At 43.6% G+C, this 19653-nt stretch overlaps 1 protein-coding gene across 2 annotated transcripts; it reads left to right on the forward strand.

Moving 5' to 3' along the window:
* Window positions 1-10130: 10130 nt before the first annotated feature.
* On the forward strand, window positions 10131-18996 carry LOC311105041 (sulfate transporter-like). Of its 2 annotated transcripts, XM_084147024.1 has the most exons (4): window positions 10131-10289; window positions 15233-15850; window positions 16030-16769; window positions 16933-18996. In XM_084147024.1, the coding sequence occupies exons 2-4, from the start codon at window positions 15254-15256 to the stop codon at window positions 17738-17740; spliced, it is 2145 nt and encodes a 714-aa protein (XP_084003150.1). In that variant the 5' UTR covers window positions 10131-10289; window positions 15233-15253; the 3' UTR covers window positions 17741-18996. The 2 variants fall into 2 exon arrangements, with proteins under 2 accessions (XP_084003150.1, XP_084003149.1); XM_084147023.1 differs by lacking the exon at window positions 10131-10289 and having other exon boundaries at window positions 15165-15850.
* The last annotated feature ends 657 nt before the right edge of the window (window positions 18997-19653 follow it).

Consider the following 19653-nt stretch of genomic DNA (forward strand, 5'->3'; position numbering starts at 1 on the left):
CCATGACGAGATGGATGACACCGTGAAGCAGCTGGACGCGGGGGAAGGAGGATGAGCGTCGCCTGGGAGGAACAGGCAAGTCGGCCGTGGATCCTGGAGGGCCCATACCAGGATAGCTTGCTCCTAGCCAGTGGAGGGTTCCCGCTTCACCACACCACACAGTGCCACCTGGAGGAAGGTGCGGTGCCTCGTCGTCCTGCACAGCGGCATGGAGACGGACGTGGACCAGATGGTAGTGGTCAAAGGAAAGAGGTACCCACCCGGACAGTGAAGGATGCCCACTACGGGGGAGTGGAGCCCTGGGAACCCTACCTAGCCCAGTTTCAGCTAGCTGTGTGGCAAAATAGATGAGCTGAAGAGGAAATGGCTGTGCGCTTGCCCTGGCCCTGGAGGGGAGTGCATTACAGGCCCTACTAGATCTTAGCTCTGACCAGGGGAGGGACTACACTTCCCTAACCACCACCCTGAAGGACTACACTGCCCTAACCACCACCCTGAAGGACTACACTTCCCTAACCACCACCCTGAAGGACTACACTGCCCTAACTACCACCCTGAGGGACTACACTGCCCTAACTACCACCTTGACGGACTACACTGCCCTACAGTAACTACCATTCTGAGGGACTACACAGCCCTAACTACCACCCTGAGGGACTACATTGCCCTAACTACCACCCTGAGGGACAACACTGTCCTAACTACCAGCATGGGCTCCCGACTGGCACAGCGGTCTAAGGCACTGTATCTCAGTGCTTGAGGCATCACTACAGACCCCCTGGTTCGATTCCAGGCTGTATCACAACCGGCCGTGATTGGGAGTCCCATAGGGCGGCGCACCGTCATTGGCCGGTGTAGGCCATCATTGTAAATAAGAATTTGTTCTTAACTGACTTGCCTAATTAAATAAATAAAAAATAAAAAAAATGAGGTAGAAGCTAGCAGGTCGCAAGAGAAATGGAGGTGAGAGCCTTGGCGCACTGGCTGCAGATATGTGTTTTAAGCCAGACGAGGGTACCCCCAATTTGCCATGGCTGATCAAGATGAACTGGCCCTACATGCCTTCCTCCGGCCTTGACACCAGAGAGACTCTAATAGCATGTTCTCCCTGCCACACTAAGGCCCTGGAAGAAGCGGAAAGATTGGAAAACATCTTGGGCCCAGAGAGTAGAGTTACCCCAAGGACACAGTGGTGGAGACCAAGATCTCAGATGAGGTGGTCGGTTAAGCCAAATCGGAACAACGGCAGTGGACTCCACGACGCTCCACTTCGAGAGGTCAACGCCAGCCTGCCTGTGTGCAAAAAGGCCACATCGCTCACCACTGTGTCACCTCAGCCCTTGCCCACCCCTGAGTTGACGGGAAACGCCAGGGGGATGATGAAGTGAGGGGAACACCATCCCAGTCCCCTGACGCCCCCGTTAAGCCGGAACATCAAGTTGGTCGTTTGGGCCAGATGCAGGGCCTCTACCTTCCATGCAGCATCAGCAGTGAGGCCTGCCAGGCGTTGATTGACTCCCTTGTTCGGCCTGGTGTTCTTCCAGATACAGTGGGCCCTTCCCCTCCCGGCAATGACTCGTTGGAGCCAATATCCAAGATGACTGCATCCTAGGGCTGGATTTCCTGAGTCAAGCAGGGTCATGCCTGGGTGTTGGAACACGGAAACTCCAGATGAAAGACTCTGTGATGGGACTTCGGGCAGTGAAAGAAGACAGCAGCAGGTGACAGACAGCCCCACAAAGATCCTTCCTCCAGATGAGGAGCAGCTTAAGCCTCCCAATTTTAGTTGAATCACTTATTTTAATTTGGGGACAGGTTGAAATACACATGAAACATTAGGCCTTTGCACACTTCATTGTTCTTAGCCCCGGGCGATTTTAGCCCCAGGCTAGACTGGCCCTGAGCTAGCTTAGCCTGTGTTCACACAAGCATTTGTTAACTCTGGGCTAAGCTTTAGCCCTGGGCTAAGGATTCACACTTGTATTCCAAAGCCCTGGGCTAACTAACAAACACAACATGCAACCAACATTCTATCTCTGACACGCAACCAATGTTATAAGCAATAAGACATTTATTAACACATTATTTCCTCTTGCTTCTGGCCTAGCATTTGATTTCCAACAGTGATGGTTTGTATAAACCTTGCTTGTCTACCTGTCCGACATCGGAAATAATGTTTCACCAAAGAGTTCTATCTGTGGTTTCACTTAGATCTCACCCCTGTACAGAGAATGTTGTGAACGAAAAACATTTCTGATCCAGGCAAAATCATGCAACAATGTTATTATCATGGACATTTGCAATTAAATGTCAATAGAAAAGCTATGAAAATGGAGGAAAATGTAGCGTTTGCTGCCGTTTCAGCTATTAAGTTTGTAGCTTAAGTTGGCTAAGTGAAAAGATGTGAGCCAGCCTGCATAGCACCCATTTTTGTTAGACATAGCAACCAATGTTTTTGCACGGATGCAAGTATTTAGCTTTTTGTCCTCAGATGGAAGGATGAAATAGTATGAATTGACTTGTCAAAACAACGTGCAGAACGCATTACAGGCATCACCAGCATATGTAAATTAAGTAAAAATGCCGCTTTTGTGATTGGACAGTGAGCATTCTAGGTGTTGTTCTTTACCTCATTTCACACTAGCTATTTTGGCACAGAGTTTCTGGGGCTAACCCCGTAAAGTCGGTGCTAACCCTGCTAGCCCTGGGCTAAGGTTGGTGCTAGGCTAGCCCACTTCAGTATGTGCAAGTGTGAACAGTCGCTTAGGCCCAGGTTAAAATCTCCCTTAGCCCAAGGAGGGTCTTAGCCCTGGGCTAAGGTGCAGTGTGAATGTGCCTATTCATGGACATTTAGTTAGATAGCTGTTACCCGCTAGTTTGTCCTGGGAGATGAACATTGCTCATTGGGTTGTTATTTTCCCTGAAATGCATATGGTCCTTGTGTTAGCTGGATCTTTGTAGGTTTTTGACCAGGAGTCATACAGTAAATGCCAACTTGTAGTGTATTTGAGGGTAAAAAAGGCTTCTAAAGTTTGTAATTTCCACATTAAAATGTCATACTTCATTTGCCCTAACGAAAAAAATGTATCAACCCCTACATAAATGTCCATTAATTATAATCCACATAATAATTCACATTTCCTGTTGCTGCACGATTATTTTTCCTACTGTCGGAAAATGGTCTAATGAATATCCTATAGCTGTCTGTGGGTGACTTATAAAATATGATTATGTTTGATTTTAATTTGATTGTACATTTGTTTACCAATTTGTTTATATTAAATATGTATGTTTCATTTGGATTTTTTGTTTGTAATTTATAACGTTTTTCTTGTGATTGTTATGCACATGAGTAGCCTAAGTGTTGTCGTCCTCCAAAGTACAGTGCATTGGGAAAGTATTCAGTCACTTTCCCTTTTTCAATATTTTGTTAAGTTACAGCCTAATTCTAAAATGGATTCAATAAAATGTTTTCCTCATCAATCTACACACAATGACCCAACACACCTCCAGGCTGTGTAAGGGCTATTTGACCAAGAAGGAGAGTGATGGAGTGCTGCATCAGATGACCTGGCCTCCACAATCACCCGACCTCAACCCAATTGAGATGGTTTGGGATGAGTTGGACCTCAGAGTGAAGGAAAAGCAGCCAACAAGTGCTCAGCATATGTGGGAACTCCTACAAGACTGTTGGAAAAGCATTCCAGGTGAAGCTGGTTGAGAGAATGCCAAGAGTGTGCAAAGCTGTCATCAAGGCAAAGGGTGGTGTTATGATGAGTTTCTAGGGCATTAAGTGATTACGAATGTAAGGATTACATTTTACATTTTAGTCATTTAGCAGACGCTCTTATCCAGCGCGACATACAGTTAGTGAGTGCATACAGGGAGGGAAAAAAGTATTTGACCCCCTGCTGATTTTGTACGTTTGCCCACTGACAAAGAAATGATCAGAAATGTTATAAATTGATTTGCATTTTAATGAGGGAAATAAGTATTTGACCCCTCTGCAAAACATGACTTAGTACTTGGTGGCAAACCCTTGTTGGCAATCACAGAGGTCAGACGTTTCTTGTAGTTGGCCACCAGGTTTGCACACATCTCCGGAGGGATTTTGTCCCACTCCTCTTTGCAGATCTTCTCCAAGTCATTAAGGTTTCGAGGCTGACGTTTGGCAACTCGAACCTTCAGCTCCCTCCACAGATTTTCTATGGGATTAAGGTCTGGAGACTGGCTAGGCAACTCCAGGACCTTAATGTGCTTCTTCTTGAGCCACTCCTTTGTTGCCTTGGCCGTGTGTTTTGGGTCATTGTCATGCTGGAATACCCATCCACGACCCATTTTCAATGCCCTGGCTGAGGGAAGGAGGTTCTCACCCAAGATTTGACAGTACATGGCCCCGTCCATCGTCCCTTTGATGCGGTGAAGTTGTCCTGTCCCCTTAGCAGAAAAACACCCCCAAAGCATAATGTTTCCACCTTCTTGTTTGACGGTGGGGATGGTGTTCTTGGGGTCATAGGCAGCATTCCTCCTCCTCCAAACACGGCGAGTTGAGTTGATGCCAAAGAGCTCCATTTGGTCTATTCTGACCACAACACTTTCACCCAGTTCTCCTCTGAATCATTCAGATGTTCATTGGCAAACTTCAGACGGGCATGTATATGTGCTTTCTTGAGCAGGGGGACCTTGCGGGCGCTGCAGGATTTCAGTCCTTCACGGCGTAGTGTGTTACCAATAGTTTTCTTGGTGACTATGGTCCCAGCTGCCTTGAGATCATTGACAAGATCCTCCCGTGTAGTTCTGGGCTGATTCCTCACCGTTCTCATGATCATTGCAACTCCACGAGGTGAGATCTTGCATGGAGCCCCAGATTGACAGTTCTTTTGTGTTTCTTCCATTTGCGAATAATCACACCAACTGTTGTCACCTTCTCACCAAGCTGCTTGGCGATGGTCTTGTAGCCCATTCCAGCCTTGTGTAGGTCTACAATCTTGTCCCTGACATCCTTGGAGAGCTCTTTGATCTTGGCCATGGTGGAGAGTTTGGAATCTGATTGATTGATTGCTTCTGTGGACAGGTGTCTTTTATACAGGTAACAAGCTGAGATTAGGAGCACTCCCTTTAAGAGTGTGCTCTTAATCTCAGCTCGTTACCTGTATAAAAGACAGACACCTGGGAGCCAGAAATCTTTCTGATTGATAGGGGGTCAAATACTTATTTCCCTCATTAAAATGCAAATCAATTTATAACATTTTTGACATGCGTTTCTCTGGATTTTTGTTTTGTTTTTCTGTCTCTCACTGTTCAAATAAACCTACCATAAAAATTATAGACTGATCATTTCTTTGTCAGTGGGCAAACGTACAAAATCAGCAGGGGATCAAATACTTTTTTCCCTCACTGTACATTTTCATACTGGCCCCCCGTAGGAAACGAACCCACAACCCTGGCGTTGCAAGCGCCATGCTCTACCAACTGAGCTACAGATTGAGGAGATCATATAAGATATTTAATATGGTACCATGGTTCGATATGACAACAGATATAGCCCTGCCTCTTACCATTCCGAACTCCAGAACAAAGATCCACTCTCTCTATATATACACTCTGTTACAAGTCTCTTCACTAACATCTGGTAAACCTCCATGGGCACTCCCTTTCTTTGATGTTATTACCCTTTACCCCTGTCAGTATATCCTGTCCATCAATTATTCTAAGATCAACCTCAGTAATCTCCTTTGACATAACGGAATGCAGACTCTGTGGCACCAAACCACTTATCTACTAACTCTAACCTGGTCCACACGATACTATGACATGACATCATTACAGGTGGCTACTTTGAAGAATCTCAAATATAAAATATATTTTGATTTGTTTAACACTACATGATTGATGATTCCATAAGTGTTCTTTCATAGTTTTGATGTCTTCACTATTATTCTACAATGTAGAAAATAGTAAAAAATAAAGAAAAACCCTTGAACGAGTAGTTGTGTCCAAACTTTTGACTGGTACTGTATATACATTATAATTTCTAAATATATTTTGCTTTATTATTTTCCCCTAACCCTACCATCCCTCCCCAAATTGGAGTAAACTAATGGACAACAACACTTCTACTTCCAGCTTATACATACTATATACATTTTACGGACACAGTATATTTGACATTATTAATTTTTTGTCCCATCCTTCAGCTACCCTCAACCCCACAGGAGGTTGGTGGCACCTTAATTGGGGAGGACGGGCTCGTGGTAATGGCTGGAGCGGAATCTTTGGAATGGCATCAAATACATCAAACACATGGTTTCCATGTGTTTAATGCCATTCCATTTTCTCCGTTCCAGCCATTAGTATGAGCCGTCCTCCCCTCAGCAACCTCCACTGCTCAACCCCTCCCATCTATCTCTGAAGACCATCCAGTTTTGATTTCTATTTGCCATATATTTTTCAACTGTGCTGTGATGTTTCACAAAAGTTCTGAAACTATATACATTTTACGGACACAGTATATTTTACATTAGTTATCATGTTTTTTAGTTATTTATAGTCCCACTTTCAGCTCCCCTTGATCAGCGTTGACAGTGCAGTAATAACATTTACTAGTATCACTCATCATTATCAAGACAAAACGCATGTAAGGAGGAAGGGGCAGACAGGCAGGTGTCTAGAAGAGTTGTTGTATAGGCAGGTGTCTAGAAGAGTTGTTGTATATAGGATATAAAATACATAAGGAAGAAATAGGCTATTTCAGTTTAAGGTCTAATCTTTATTCCTCAATAAAAACTTTACATACAAACAGGGACGGCCTGTTCAATAGGGCGATATGGGCGACGCACTGCCAAACGGGAAAAGGAAGGGATTTTTTTTCTAATCAATTATATCACGGCAACAGTAGTTATCAGTGTTGTAATCTATACGTCTGATCTGCCACAGTGCCACACTGCCACTAAATGTCGAATCAGGCTAAAGTCGTGCTTCAAATGGCTCCACCCCCTTTTGGGGCGATTTCAGTCAGATTGAAAATCGCCCAGAACTTCTGTCATAGACTCCCATGTAAAATCTATTTTTTTCAAATTTCAGAGCCTTCAATACAATCTCAATGGGTGTCTGTGGGCTTGCACTTACGCGCTTTCGTCATACGTTACGTAACCATGAACGTAACTGAGAAAAGAGTGGATTGTTTGAAAGAAGTTCCTTTTTGTCGGCGAACAAATGAAGATAAATTGGCAACGAAACAATTAGGACCTCCCAGACCAAATTTAATAATTCAACAGGTTTCTACTAAAGGCGGAAAGTCCTACACCCGAGGATTTTCCAAAAATTGGTACGAACGAAAAAAGACATTGCCACTCACTCAACTGGATGACGAGGGATACAGGCTAGCTGTCCGCCGCCACAACGATGAGGTTAGTGTTGATAATCACAAGTTTACTGGATGTGGATATGGTGTAATAAAGGCAGTTTATTCAGAGGTAAATATATCTGGAATCGCGTTCACGGACCCGTTCGTCAAACTCTTAGGGAGCTATAAATTAAGCCCCATTACTTACCATATCAGATAAGAGAAATTGCTGCAGCTACATATATTTTACATCCTGGCCCTACATAGTTCACTATTTGCATCACTTACCAAAATATTACATGTGGTCATATATGCTTGGAAAGTGGAGATGCCATAGAACGTCAAAAAAGTAAACATTGCTGGAGACACATTGCCGTTTTGGAGAAGACATCGCGTTTGCTAGCGAAGAGATTTGTTGTGGCAAATGAACTTGGGCTGGGAATTGCCAGGAACCTCACGATAAGATATATGCATCAGCATTGCGAGTCTCATGATTCTATACGTATTGCGATTCGATACTGTGATTTTATTGCGCACCATATGTCTGTTGCAGAGGGATCAGAAAGCCATGAGAACGAGTTTTGATCAGTCATGGAAATAAAAGTGCTGAAAACAAATTGGCTCCCAATGTGAAAAGATTGAGAACAAGCTATGAAGGAACAATAATGGTGTTTTGGTGCAGGTACAGCCAACTAGCGCTAAAATATTGCGATATTGTCAATACAGTATATCGTAAAGTATCACTATGTAACTCGATTTCTTTCACCCCAATCCCTCAAATTAACGGTAAATAACTGAATTGTTTGCCCCACATTTAGCTAAGATGATTAGCTAGCCAGCTAAAATGTTTTAGTTAGTTAGCAGTCGCATCTACAATAGTTTACTGTCAATAACATGTCTCCAAAAATGACGTGGTGTCTCCAATTGTGTTGACATTTTACAATTGCAATGCGCATCCATGAGTATCCACTTTCTGTAGCTCAGCTGGTAGAGCATGGTGCTTGTAACGCCAAGGTAGTGGGTTCGATCCCCGGGACCACCCATACACAAAAATGTATGCACGCATGACTGTAAGTCGCTTTGGATAAAAGCGTCTGCTAAATGGCATATTATTATTATTATTATTATTATTATTATTATTATCTGAAGAGAGCCCCGAAACATTGTGTGCAGACATTTTATGCAATAAATGAAGTAGGTTCAATCTAGTAGTTCTGATCTTCTGATTGGTCCTGATGAGTTGGGCGAGGTCCCCTGCAGGCTACTGTCACTGTTGCATTGGCTCTGAGTCGGGTTCTCTGTCTTCAAATGTTCAGCCTAAGAGAGGGGATTTTTGTGTGTGTGTGTGTGTGTGTTTAACAGTGATGATGTGTGTGTGTGTGTGTGTGTTTAACAGTGATGATGTGTGTGTGTGTGTGTTTGTGTGTGTGTGTGTCCTCAGAGCAAGAACTCGTGAGTTGGAAGAACTGAGAGGCCTATGGCGTGGGTGTTGTCCTTGGCCACCTGCTGACAAGGCTGACAAGATAGGACCCTTTTGTCCATTGTTATTGGATAGGAACAGAACTTATAACCAGCTCCTGACCTAAATAGATCTTAGCACAACATTTTACTCAACATATCATATTCCATATTCACTATAACAAATATATTTACTACGACATTAGCAAGAACCGCCACATCCTCAGCCGGCTAATCCAGTGTGTGAAGTTTTGCGGAGTGTTTGAGTTAGCTTTGCGAGGCAAAGATGAAACTGAGGGCTCCACCAACCCTGGTAAGCCAACACTTTTGAGATCAGTCAATAAATGCTTCTGGTATTGACTTATATGCTGCCCCTGTCTTCATGTTGTTGCTGGACATATCTTTTTTTAAATGTGTGTAGGTCACCTAAATCATCAGAAAAATTGCCCCTCCTGAGAATTTTTTCAGGAGCCGCCACTGCATACAAATAAAACATAGAATAACAAATAACATACATTACATATTTGCCCACAATCTACCCCATTAGTGGGCAGAATGTAAACACTGAACAAAGTTATTTGGATTGTTGTGTAAATCTACTTTACTCATGCATTATTTTATTAAATTCGGTCACAGAGTAAGAGGTGAAGCAATATTGATTTGGTCAAAGCATTTACGGGTGCATTCAAAACGTTGGATACTGTATGACCAATCTGTTGTTGAAAACGTATGATACTGTACAACCATTATACCGGTAGTCGAAAGTAATATATCATCCTAAACGGGTGAAAGCTTACTGGTGCAATCAAGACGTAGGATACTATATGTCCTACAATTCGTTTTATATTGTACAACCACCTAGTCTAATGTAATATAACCTAATTTAACATATTATACTAAATAATCATACTATTTTTATTGAGGAATAAAGATTAGACCTTAAACTGAAATAGCCTATTTCTTCCTTGTGTCTTTATATCTTATCATACTAAATCGTTTATCTCGGGTTTACTTACAGAATAATACGAAATGCTCTGAGACCAGGTTGCAACCAACTGTGGCATGTCAATTTTACACTTCATGCCATTTGGGTGCACTAAAGATGAGTCAGTTGCATCACTATATAGTTTTCAAATCGACACAATGATCAGAAAGTGACATACTACGTTCATGGTGTGATGTTCTTACTTATCATTCTCCACACTGTTTTCTTCCTAGGTTCAGAAGAGAATGCTACTCTTTTCAGAGAATTTGAGAACGTGTTTGTGTGTGCTGTCACGTGAAAGGGGTTTCCTGTAGCCTATCATGTGATTGGGGCGTTCGCGTTGGGCTTCAAATGTCATTACGTAGACAAGCCGAGCGCTACAAATCCCCGGCTGAACAATACAAAAAGTATCCAATGATTTTGATACTAATAACTTACATTTACATTACATTTTCGTCATTTAGCAGAAACTTGATGAATGGAGAGCAGTAACAGTCTCAGGTGAGTAATGTTCTGCAATTGAATAGACCGAATTAATAGTAACCGAAGATAACTATTTGTTAGATGTGTGCATGTTGTCTAAACTGCTGTCAACAAAGTACTGTAGGCAACCTGGTATGTACACGTTGACAACCTGTTCACAATGGTCCCCATTCATAACATTTACATTTACATTTTAGTGATTTAGCAGTACCTAATGTAATCTACATTTACCGTTGTATAAGGTATTGACAAATATTTGAGGCTATTCTATGTTTAGCTATAACAACTTTATAACAAATACTTTCTTGAATTCATTGATTAGGCCTACATATATATTTTTAATGAGGTTAAATTCGTTTAAACCCTTATGTACAGGGTTAAAAAGAGTATTCTGTAAGTCGCTCTGGATAAGAGCGTCTGCTAAATGACAAAAAATGTAAAAATGTAAATGTATCCTACTGTCATATATATTTAGACCTTTCTAAAAAGATGGCATATGCATGACATGTACTTTTTGCCTTGCTATAGCTATGTAGCTACTATACGCTACATATATACATATATACTATACTATACTCCCGAGTATAGTATAGTATATATGTTCGAATCCAGGCTCTGTCGTAGCCGGCCACGACCGGGAGACCCATGAGGAGTCGCACAATTGGCCCAGCGTCCTCCAGGGTAGGGGAGGGAATGGCCTCAGTTGGTAGAGTATGGCGTTTGCAACGCCACGTATTTATTTCTCTCAGTCAGTCTGCTGCATGACCAATTCATCCTATAGGTCGGTGCTGTGTAGGCCCTATAGGCACAGTGACAGTCATTACTAGTGATGCGCGGGTTGACTCATAACCGTGGGGCGTGCGGGTTTAGGGTCTTTAAATAGGATATTGTGTGGATGAAGGGCAGGTGGGTGGTTGGCGGGTTGAATAAAGAGAAAACAATAAGTAAAAAAATCCCTAAAAGTGATAATTATTGTGCAATTTATACCTATAGGTTACATTGAGGTTTAGTGCATAAGCCTAAACTTTAAGGCCTAAACTGTACACGCGCCAAATAGCCTACACGCCAATCACCAAATGGTTTTGGGAAGTGCCAGAAAATTAACTAATGTCGAACCACGGAGGTTATATATATATATATTTTATACCTACAAAAATTCCTAATCAAATAGCTAACTTATCCTTGGTATGACCATCTTAAAACAATTCCATATGTAAGCTTAGTAGTAGTCTCGCATTACCGTACCTCCAAAATCACGTCACTGTCAAGCCTCCCTTTTTGTATTGCAAAAACGGCATTCTAGTTTTGCAACATTGCAGAAAATTGAAGAAAATCTGGAGGAAAAACGTACTCTGTTTTGTCAGAAATGTGCTCTATACACAAAATCGACATACTGTACATCACACAGGAGGCTGCTGAGGGGAGGATGGCTCATAATAATGGCCGGAATGGAGCAAATGGAATGGCATCAAACACATGGAAACCATGTGTTTGATGTATTTGATACCATTCCACCAAGTCTTTTCCATGATCCTGTTCTCCCCAATTAAGGTGCCACCAACCTCCTGTGGTACATCAACATATTTTGATTGGGTTTTAATCTGCGAATTCCTGGCCATCCTCACCATAGACTGTAAAAATAATCGTCATGCACTGTTGCACCTACGACACTAATCTAGTGAGCACTATTGGAGCGCTGCCAAAGCAAGGCATTTGATTGGTTTGACGTGTAGTGAGGCGTCACTGATTTACACCGGGTCTCCACCCCTATTTAGCTATTTTTATGAACTTCCCTAGGCTTACCCGTATTAGGGAAGCCTGGTTCTCAACGAGGCTAGCTTAGTTGAAATCCAGCCCAGGTCCTTAGACTCTAGGGGGATACAATACGCATTTCTTTAGTAAAAAGACAGGTGCTACTGATAATACTGCCATCGTCGTTGAGGCAGATGCGCAGACTGGTCTCTGCCTGGGGCCTCCAAATCACTAAGTCCGCCCCTGTCGACAGTCACAAGACAGGAACTTCAAATAGGCTCCCCAACAACAACTGCTCCCTGGGCGCCGATGACGTGGATGTCGATTAAGGGAGTCCCCCGCACCGCTCTGATTCAGAGGGTTTTGGATTTATTTTTTTATCTTTTCATTTAGCAGACACTCTTATCCAGAGCAACTTACAGTTAATGAGTGCATACATTTTCATACTGGCCCCCCGTGGGAAACGAACCCACAACCCTGGCGTTGCAAGCGCCAAGCTCTACCAACTGAGCTACAGGGGACTATGCAGAATAAATGCAGAAGACACATTTCGGTTGAGTAACAGGTCAAGGGAACTGTAGCCTACTGTTTAGATGCACTAAATGTAGGCTAAATGTGGACTCAGGAACAGAGGTGGAGAAATATGATTTATTTCTTTAAGCATCTTGAGAGAACTGCGAAAGCGCTGTTAGATACCATCTGTAGAGGTGCTATCTTTATCAGCATCATAAAATCTGATAGTATTTCAACCACATAAAATATGCATCCAAGCCGAACTGAAATCTTATCAGAAACATGTTGGGTAATTTTCACAGCTTTCTATTTCCCTACAACCGGTCAAACTGATGTCATTTGGAAATTTTGCACTGAAAATCTTTTATTGAGATATTGCATTTTTTTCTCCGGCCCCTAAACATCTCTCCTTCCTCGAAATAAGCAGAGATGACAGAGAAAACTTTACCGATGTCAACTAGATTGAAGCATTCATTCTATCGATTTATGACATTCTGTTGAGCAAGGGTTTATTTAGTCTCCTAGGGAAACATATAATGACAGAAGAGAAGCTGCATGTATCCAATTATAGATAAGTTGAGTAACAAATAGCCTACCAAAATGTAGAAAATTATAAGCAGAAACATATCTAAATCAGGCACAAAACAAATCCTGCACCCTCTGTCAAAAAATGGTTACGCTGTAGCCTGCATGCGCATTTCTTATATTTGCGGGTTAGGGTCTCAGATTTTCACTTTAACACATAGTCAGGCGGTTGCAGATGGGTTATTAGCAATTGCGGGCACCACTAGTATGTATGTCTTTATGGGTACAGCCTAACATCCTCGTTGCTATTTCATCTCCAGCAAGTGGAACTCCAATATTTGCACAGTCAATAATTTTGTAAATTGTTATGGCAAAACTCCCGCACCCAACTGTTGCCTTTGACACAGAAAGGCACACACTGGAGAGCTTTTAGGTTGTGAAAGGTACATTATAACTTATGTTATAACGTTCATGTTACTGTGCAATGTAATGCAACTAAACCTACAGCAGTAACCCTCAAAGTATAGTAGGGTAACAATGAATACTAAGAATACTTGTTACACTGTACTGTACTTACAGAGTAATTACTCAAGTAACTTGTTCCATTTTCTGGATATGACATGTCAAGAGTATATTGAGAACACTGGTAAGTAAATGTGTTGTCAATAACCCTGTGATGCCAAACATCTTGTCCCTTTCTGTTTTCTCTGTAGTTATTGATTATTGGAGTCAGATGATTATATCTGTCAAGCTTGGTGACATGATGTCGAAGACTGATTTAAGAATGATTGATCACTTTAACGTGCTAACACATTGACTCTGTGGGTGTTGTTGCTTTCATGATAAATATATTTGATTTTGATAAAGAATGCACTTCTGAATCATATCGTCAGGTAGCCTAGCGGTGGGCGGCCGATAGCCTAGCGGTTAGAGCAGGGTTCCCCAACTGAATCATATCGTCACGTGGCCTAGCGGTGGGCAGCCGATAGCCTAGCGGTTAGAGCAGGGTTCCCCAACTGAATCATATCGTCAGGTAGCCTAGCGGTGGGCAGCCGATAGCCTAGCGGTTAGAGCAGGGTTCCCCAACTGAATCATATCGCCAAGTAGCCTAGCGATGGGCGGCCGATAGCCTAGTGGTTAGAGAGCAGGGTTCCCCAACTGAATCATGTCGTCACGTAGCCTAGCGTTGGCGGCCGATAGCCTAGCGGTTAGAGCAGGTTTCCCCAACTGAAATATATCATCAGGTAGCCTAGCGGTGGGAGGCCGTTAGCCTAGTGGTTGGAGCCTGGTTCCCCAACTGAATCATATCGTCAGGTAACCTAGCGGTGGGCTGATAGCCTATCGGTTAGAGCAGGGTTCCCCAACTGAATCATATCGTCAGGTAGCCTAGTGGTTGGCGGCCAATAGCCTAGCGGTTAGAGCAGGGTTCCCGAACTGAATCATATCGTCAGGTAGCCTAGTGGTTGGCGGCCAATAGCCTAGCGGTTAGAGCAGGGTTCCCGAACTGAATCATATCGTCACGTGGCCTAGCGGTGGGCGGCCGATAGCCTAGCGGTTAGAGCAGGGTTCCCGAACTGAATCATATCGTCAGGTAGCCTAGTGGTTGGCGGCCAATAGCCTAGCGGTTAGAGCAGGGTTCCCCAACTGAATCATATCATCAGGTAGCCTAGCGGTGGGTGGCCGATAGCCTAGCGGTTAGAGCAGGGTTCCCCAACTGGCGGGCTGGTTGTTTTATTTGGCCCCCCAAGTTTTCTGATTTGTTTTCTGATTTGTAATTATGTTCGGGAGACTCTCACAAACACGATGGTGTTCTCCGTTTTGCTCTACGACCCGTAAGTGTCACGGACTCATCTGAAGCTCACCCACACAAATGAATGGAAGTATGGAGGTAGTTTTGTGCCAACATAATTAGGGGTTAAATATGTATCCAAAAAAACGAAACTATTTCCTGAGCTTTCTTATATCTCTTATTTGCCATTAATGAATGTGTTATTCAATGCGTTTCTATGGGCTTAAGTAGTACAGGCCCCCATTACTATCATTTTTACAGTATATACCTAAAGGTTTCCTAGAATCCATGGTATTACCACCTTAAAACAATTCCATATCTTAGCCCCCCCCCCACGACTGAGACTTTTAGAGGTTATTAACTGGCTTTTTTCTGTGTAAAGTGAACAGAAGGGGGTCCTGCTATGATGGCTCAAGAGTACTGCTGTGCCTCGGCAGATGAGGGAGCAGAGAACGGCCCACATGTCCCCTTAGTGTTGGAGAGAAGGGAGAAGGAGGAGGAAAATTGGAGGACAGCCGTTTCACACCAACTGAAAAAGCAGTGCACATGCAGCTCAGAGCGAGCCAAGGCCCAGGTTCTAGGGTTCATCCCCATCCTAAAATGGCTGCCACGCTACCAGCTCAAAGACTGGATCCTGGGTGATGTCATGTCAGGGTTGATAGTGGGCATCCTGCTGGTGCCCCAGTCCATAGCCTATTCTCTGCTGGCAGGCCAGGACCCTATCTACGGCCTCTACACCTCCTTCTTCTCCAGCATCATCTACACCCTGCTGGGCACCTCACGCCACATCTCTGTGGGCATCTTCGGGGTGCTGTGCCTGCTGGTGGGCCAGGTGGTGGACAGGGAGCTGGCGCTGGCAGGGTACATCACAGAGAGTAGCAGTAGCAACGCTACCCTGGGTCTGGGCATGGGGAACAGCACCGGAGGGCCGGTCTGTGATAGGAGCTGCTATGCCATCATGGTGGGGGCCACAGTCACCTTTACAGCAGGGGTCTACCAGGTAAATGTGTGTAAAGGGGGAATGTTGTAACGTCTCACGTGATTCAAATCAATGACAAACATAATTAATTAATGTTATAACAAGTTGATTGTCATTGGTCCTGACTAGTATGACTTTTAGTGTTTTCCTATTTTTTCTAAAGCCATTACTCCCTCTCTGTTTTCACTCTGTGGTTGTAGGTGTTGATGGGCCTCCTGCAGGTGGGCTTTGTATCTGTGTACCTGTCAGACTCCCTCCTGAGCGGCTTCGCCACGGGGGCCTCTCTCACCATCCTTACCTCCCAGGTCAAGTACCTCCTGGGACTGCAGCTGCCCCGCGCCCAGGGCTGGGGCACCCTCATCAAGACCTGGGTCAGCCTCTTCCAGAACCTGGGCCAGACCAACCTCTGTGACCTGGTCACCAGCCTAGTGTGCCTGGCAGTACTGGTCCCCACCAAGGAGCTCAACAACCGCTTCAAAGCCAAGCTCAAAGCCCCCATCCCCTTTGAGCTGTTCGTTGTCATCGCTGCCACTCTGGCCTCCCACTTCGGCCACTTGGAGGAGGAGTATGGCTCGAAGGTGGCCGGCACCATCCCCACGGGCTTCCTGCCCCCCCAGCTCCCGTCCTGGTCTCTGATCCCCAACGTAGCGGTAGATGCCTTCTCTATAGCCATCGTGGGCTTTGCCATCACCGTCTCCCTGTCTGAGATGTTTGCCAAGAAGCACGGCTATGTGGTGGATCCCAACCAGGAGATGTACGCCATAGGCTTCTGTAACATCCTGCCCTCCTTCTTTTGCTGTTTCACCACCAGCGCTGCCCTGACCAAGACCCTGGTGAAGGAGTCTACAGGCTGCCAGACTCAGCTGTCTGGCCTGGTCACGGCCCTGGTGCTGCTGCTGGTGCTGCTGGTCATCTCCCCTCTCTTCTACTCCCTGCAGAGGTTAGACCATGCTATTCTGTGTGTAACATTTAGCTTTACTATACATGTTCATCTCATGAGATCATAACATCCACTACACATAGTTTGCTCATATTGAAAATGTTTGCCAGATAATGATGTTCCACCTGATTTGGTGATTGGTGTGTTTCCATGTCGTCTCCAGGTGTGTGCTAGCAGTGATCATCTTGGTGAACCTCCGGGGAGCTTTGCTTAAGTTCACAGACGTCCCACGGATGTGGCGCGTGAACCGCTTGGACACCGCCATCTGGCTGGTGACCATGGCAACCTCAGCTTTGATAAACACAGAGCTAGGCCTGCTGGTTGGGGTGATGGTCTCAGCATTCTGTGTGTTGGGGCGCACTCAGAGAGCCCAGGCCTTAGGGCTGGGCCGGGCCGGCCAACGGGAGCTTTATGAGGACCTGGCCTCCTACAAGGGCCTGCAGACCCAGCCTGGGGTGGCCATCTTCCGCTACGAGGCGCCAATCTACTACGCCAACCAGAGCCTGTTCAAGAAGGCCCTGTACCGCCACCTGGGCCTGGACCCCGTCAAGGAGAAGGCCCGGCGCAGGAAGCTGGAGAAACAGAGGAGAAAGCAAGAAGAAGCAGCCATGACGACAGGAGGGGAGGGCGGGACTAAGGGTAAAGAGAAAGAGTTGACTACCACCACCAAAGTCTTCCTACCAAATCAAGTCAACTTCCACTCTGTGGTGATAGACTGCAGCCCGGTGCTGTTCCTGGACACAGCAGGGGTCAATGCGATGAAGGAGGTGTGTAAGGATTATAAGGAGTTGGGGGTACAGGTGTTCCTGGCCCAGTGTAATACCTCAGTACTGGAGTCACTGGACAGAGGTGGCTACTACCCAGAGAAGGGTATGGGAGAGAAGGAAAGAGTGTTTTTCACCATCAGTGATGCCGTCCTCTACGCACAGAGCCTCTCATCTCAGAATGGAGAGTGTGACACATCCTGTTAACAAGAGCTTTAACGATTGTAACTCTACAGAAACATATCTTTATACACAACATAGACAAATATACAATATCTATCTCAAACAACATCAATCACAACCAATATTGTTATTGTGCCTTACAGGAACATATGTAAATGTATCCAAAAAGATGTGCTTTTTTATAGACACTTATTGCAGGATTACAGATACTTTGAACTGAAAGTTGAATGTCATGTTTACAGTATAGCTATGTAATCTTCATCTTGATCTTGTCAGACTGTGAACCAAAATGAACTTTCTGTTACAATCTCATCTAAGACAGAATGTGTTGTCATGCATTGTCAAGTTTTAGGAGGCTTATTTTAAAGCAATGTTCGGAGATGGATTTGGTCCTCTGGCTGTGGCACCATGATTTAGCACCCAATTTTTTCCCTCCATGTTTGTTTCTTGTGCAAACAGTGCGAATGTTACTGTTGTTGACACTTTCGATCCTTTGTTACCACAGCAAAAGTAGAACTGGCGTCAACAAGATTAATGGTTATAGTGTAAGAGGGTGTTATCTATTTTGAATGCGGAATGAGATTGTGTCAGTTATAAATTATACATGATCGTTTTTCAGCTGCAACTTGTAGTGAAGTAGTGATTGATATTGTGTTGTCTTAGCTTTCTGGAATGTAAGAAGTTTATTCACAGTAGAAATAAATAAAAAATGGTAGAAAAACACCTCTATTGACCAATTACAGCCTTCCAGACTGCTGCTCAGGGACACTCCCAGAATCCTTCACTCCAGCCAGTTTAGGCCATGCCAGAAGTTTTCAGTAACTGAGAAAGTTTCAGTTTATCAGTCCAAACGCAAAGTTTTATTAACATTTTTAATCAAACAGCCTTTGTGCTTTCAGGGGTTTTGATACCTTAATGCTGTATGTTTCATTTTTATTTGGTATTTATGTTCTTATGGTTGTTTAGCCATAGCAGTATATATTTATGTCTGCATTTGACTAAAGTTATACTCGAGTCAGTAATCAGTGCTGTGAAAGAGTGTTACCATCTGCTTTAGTTTATTGTAGTTGTAAAACTGTTATATTTGCATGTAGAATATAGAGACAATCAATGTTGAGGTCATACGAGATCATCTGAAGGGAAATATCTATTACTGGAAATTGTAAATGTATTCTTGTACTTTCAAGTGCCTCTGAAATTAAATCATATAATGTTTTATGAAGTGCCTTTCTGAATGACCCTATATTTATATACTCTGTAAGTAAATGTATTTACTTAAACCAGTCTCTGTTGTTTTTTTCTGATTGTGAGGTAGGCCTGATATGCTCCTTTCCTCCTTCAACATTTTGATGCAAGTCATTTTTGCATTACTGTTCAACACTACTCTGACTTAGGTTAGGATAGTTGATTTAGATTTTTAAAAACAATCTAGAAAGATGAAGAAAAAATTAAGAAAAAATGCCATGCTAATATACCACCACAATTCAAGAATTGCCACTTTACTAACATGAACAACTGCTCTAATAAACAATGTCTTATTGCCTTTAATAAACAAGGATACTGCTTTGTGAACGCTTTAGTTCATGTTAACTACAACATAATTGAAAAGTGTTACCAAAATGGATAATCAAAAGTTAAACTAACTTAGTTTGCTCACTGCCATTTGTAAAATGTCACCCTAAATGTATTTTCTGTTGTGTCCACAGTGAGTTAGGTGTACGTGCAGACAGGCGGTTATATCACCTTTCCGTGTGTCTATGATCCAATTTTTTCCACTGAAATGGGTCGCTTTCTATGTGTATGAATTATGGCAGTTATAAAACTTTTAAAACATTGACTTAAGGTGTGCTTTAATAAAAAATAAAAAATAAAAAATAAACAACAACACTATATCCAACACACTCGGTTATTTCCAAGATGTGCTATATCTAGCCCAA

The sequence above is a fragment of the Coregonus lavaretus genome (assembly GCF_964263955.1).
Source record: "Coregonus lavaretus genome assembly, chromosome: 29".
Taxonomy (NCBI): Eukaryota; Metazoa; Chordata; class Actinopteri; order Salmoniformes; family Salmonidae; genus Coregonus; species Coregonus lavaretus.

What these genes read in the sequence shown, in the direction of transcription:
- LOC311105041 (XM_084147024.1), top strand. Translation starts at nt 15,254, where the DNA reads ATGATGGCTCAAGAGTACTGCTGTGCCTCGGCAGATGAGGGAGCAGAG. An exon ending in TTACAGCAGGGGTCTACCAG is followed by an intron (nt 15,851 to 16,029) that starts GTAAATGTGTGT and finishes CTGTGGTTGTAG; the next exon opens with GTGTTGATGGGCCTCCTGCA. An exon ending in CTCTTCTACTCCCTGCAGAG is followed by an intron (nt 16,770 to 16,932) that starts GTTAGACCATGC and finishes TGTCGTCTCCAG; the next exon opens with GTGTGTGCTAGCAGTGATCA.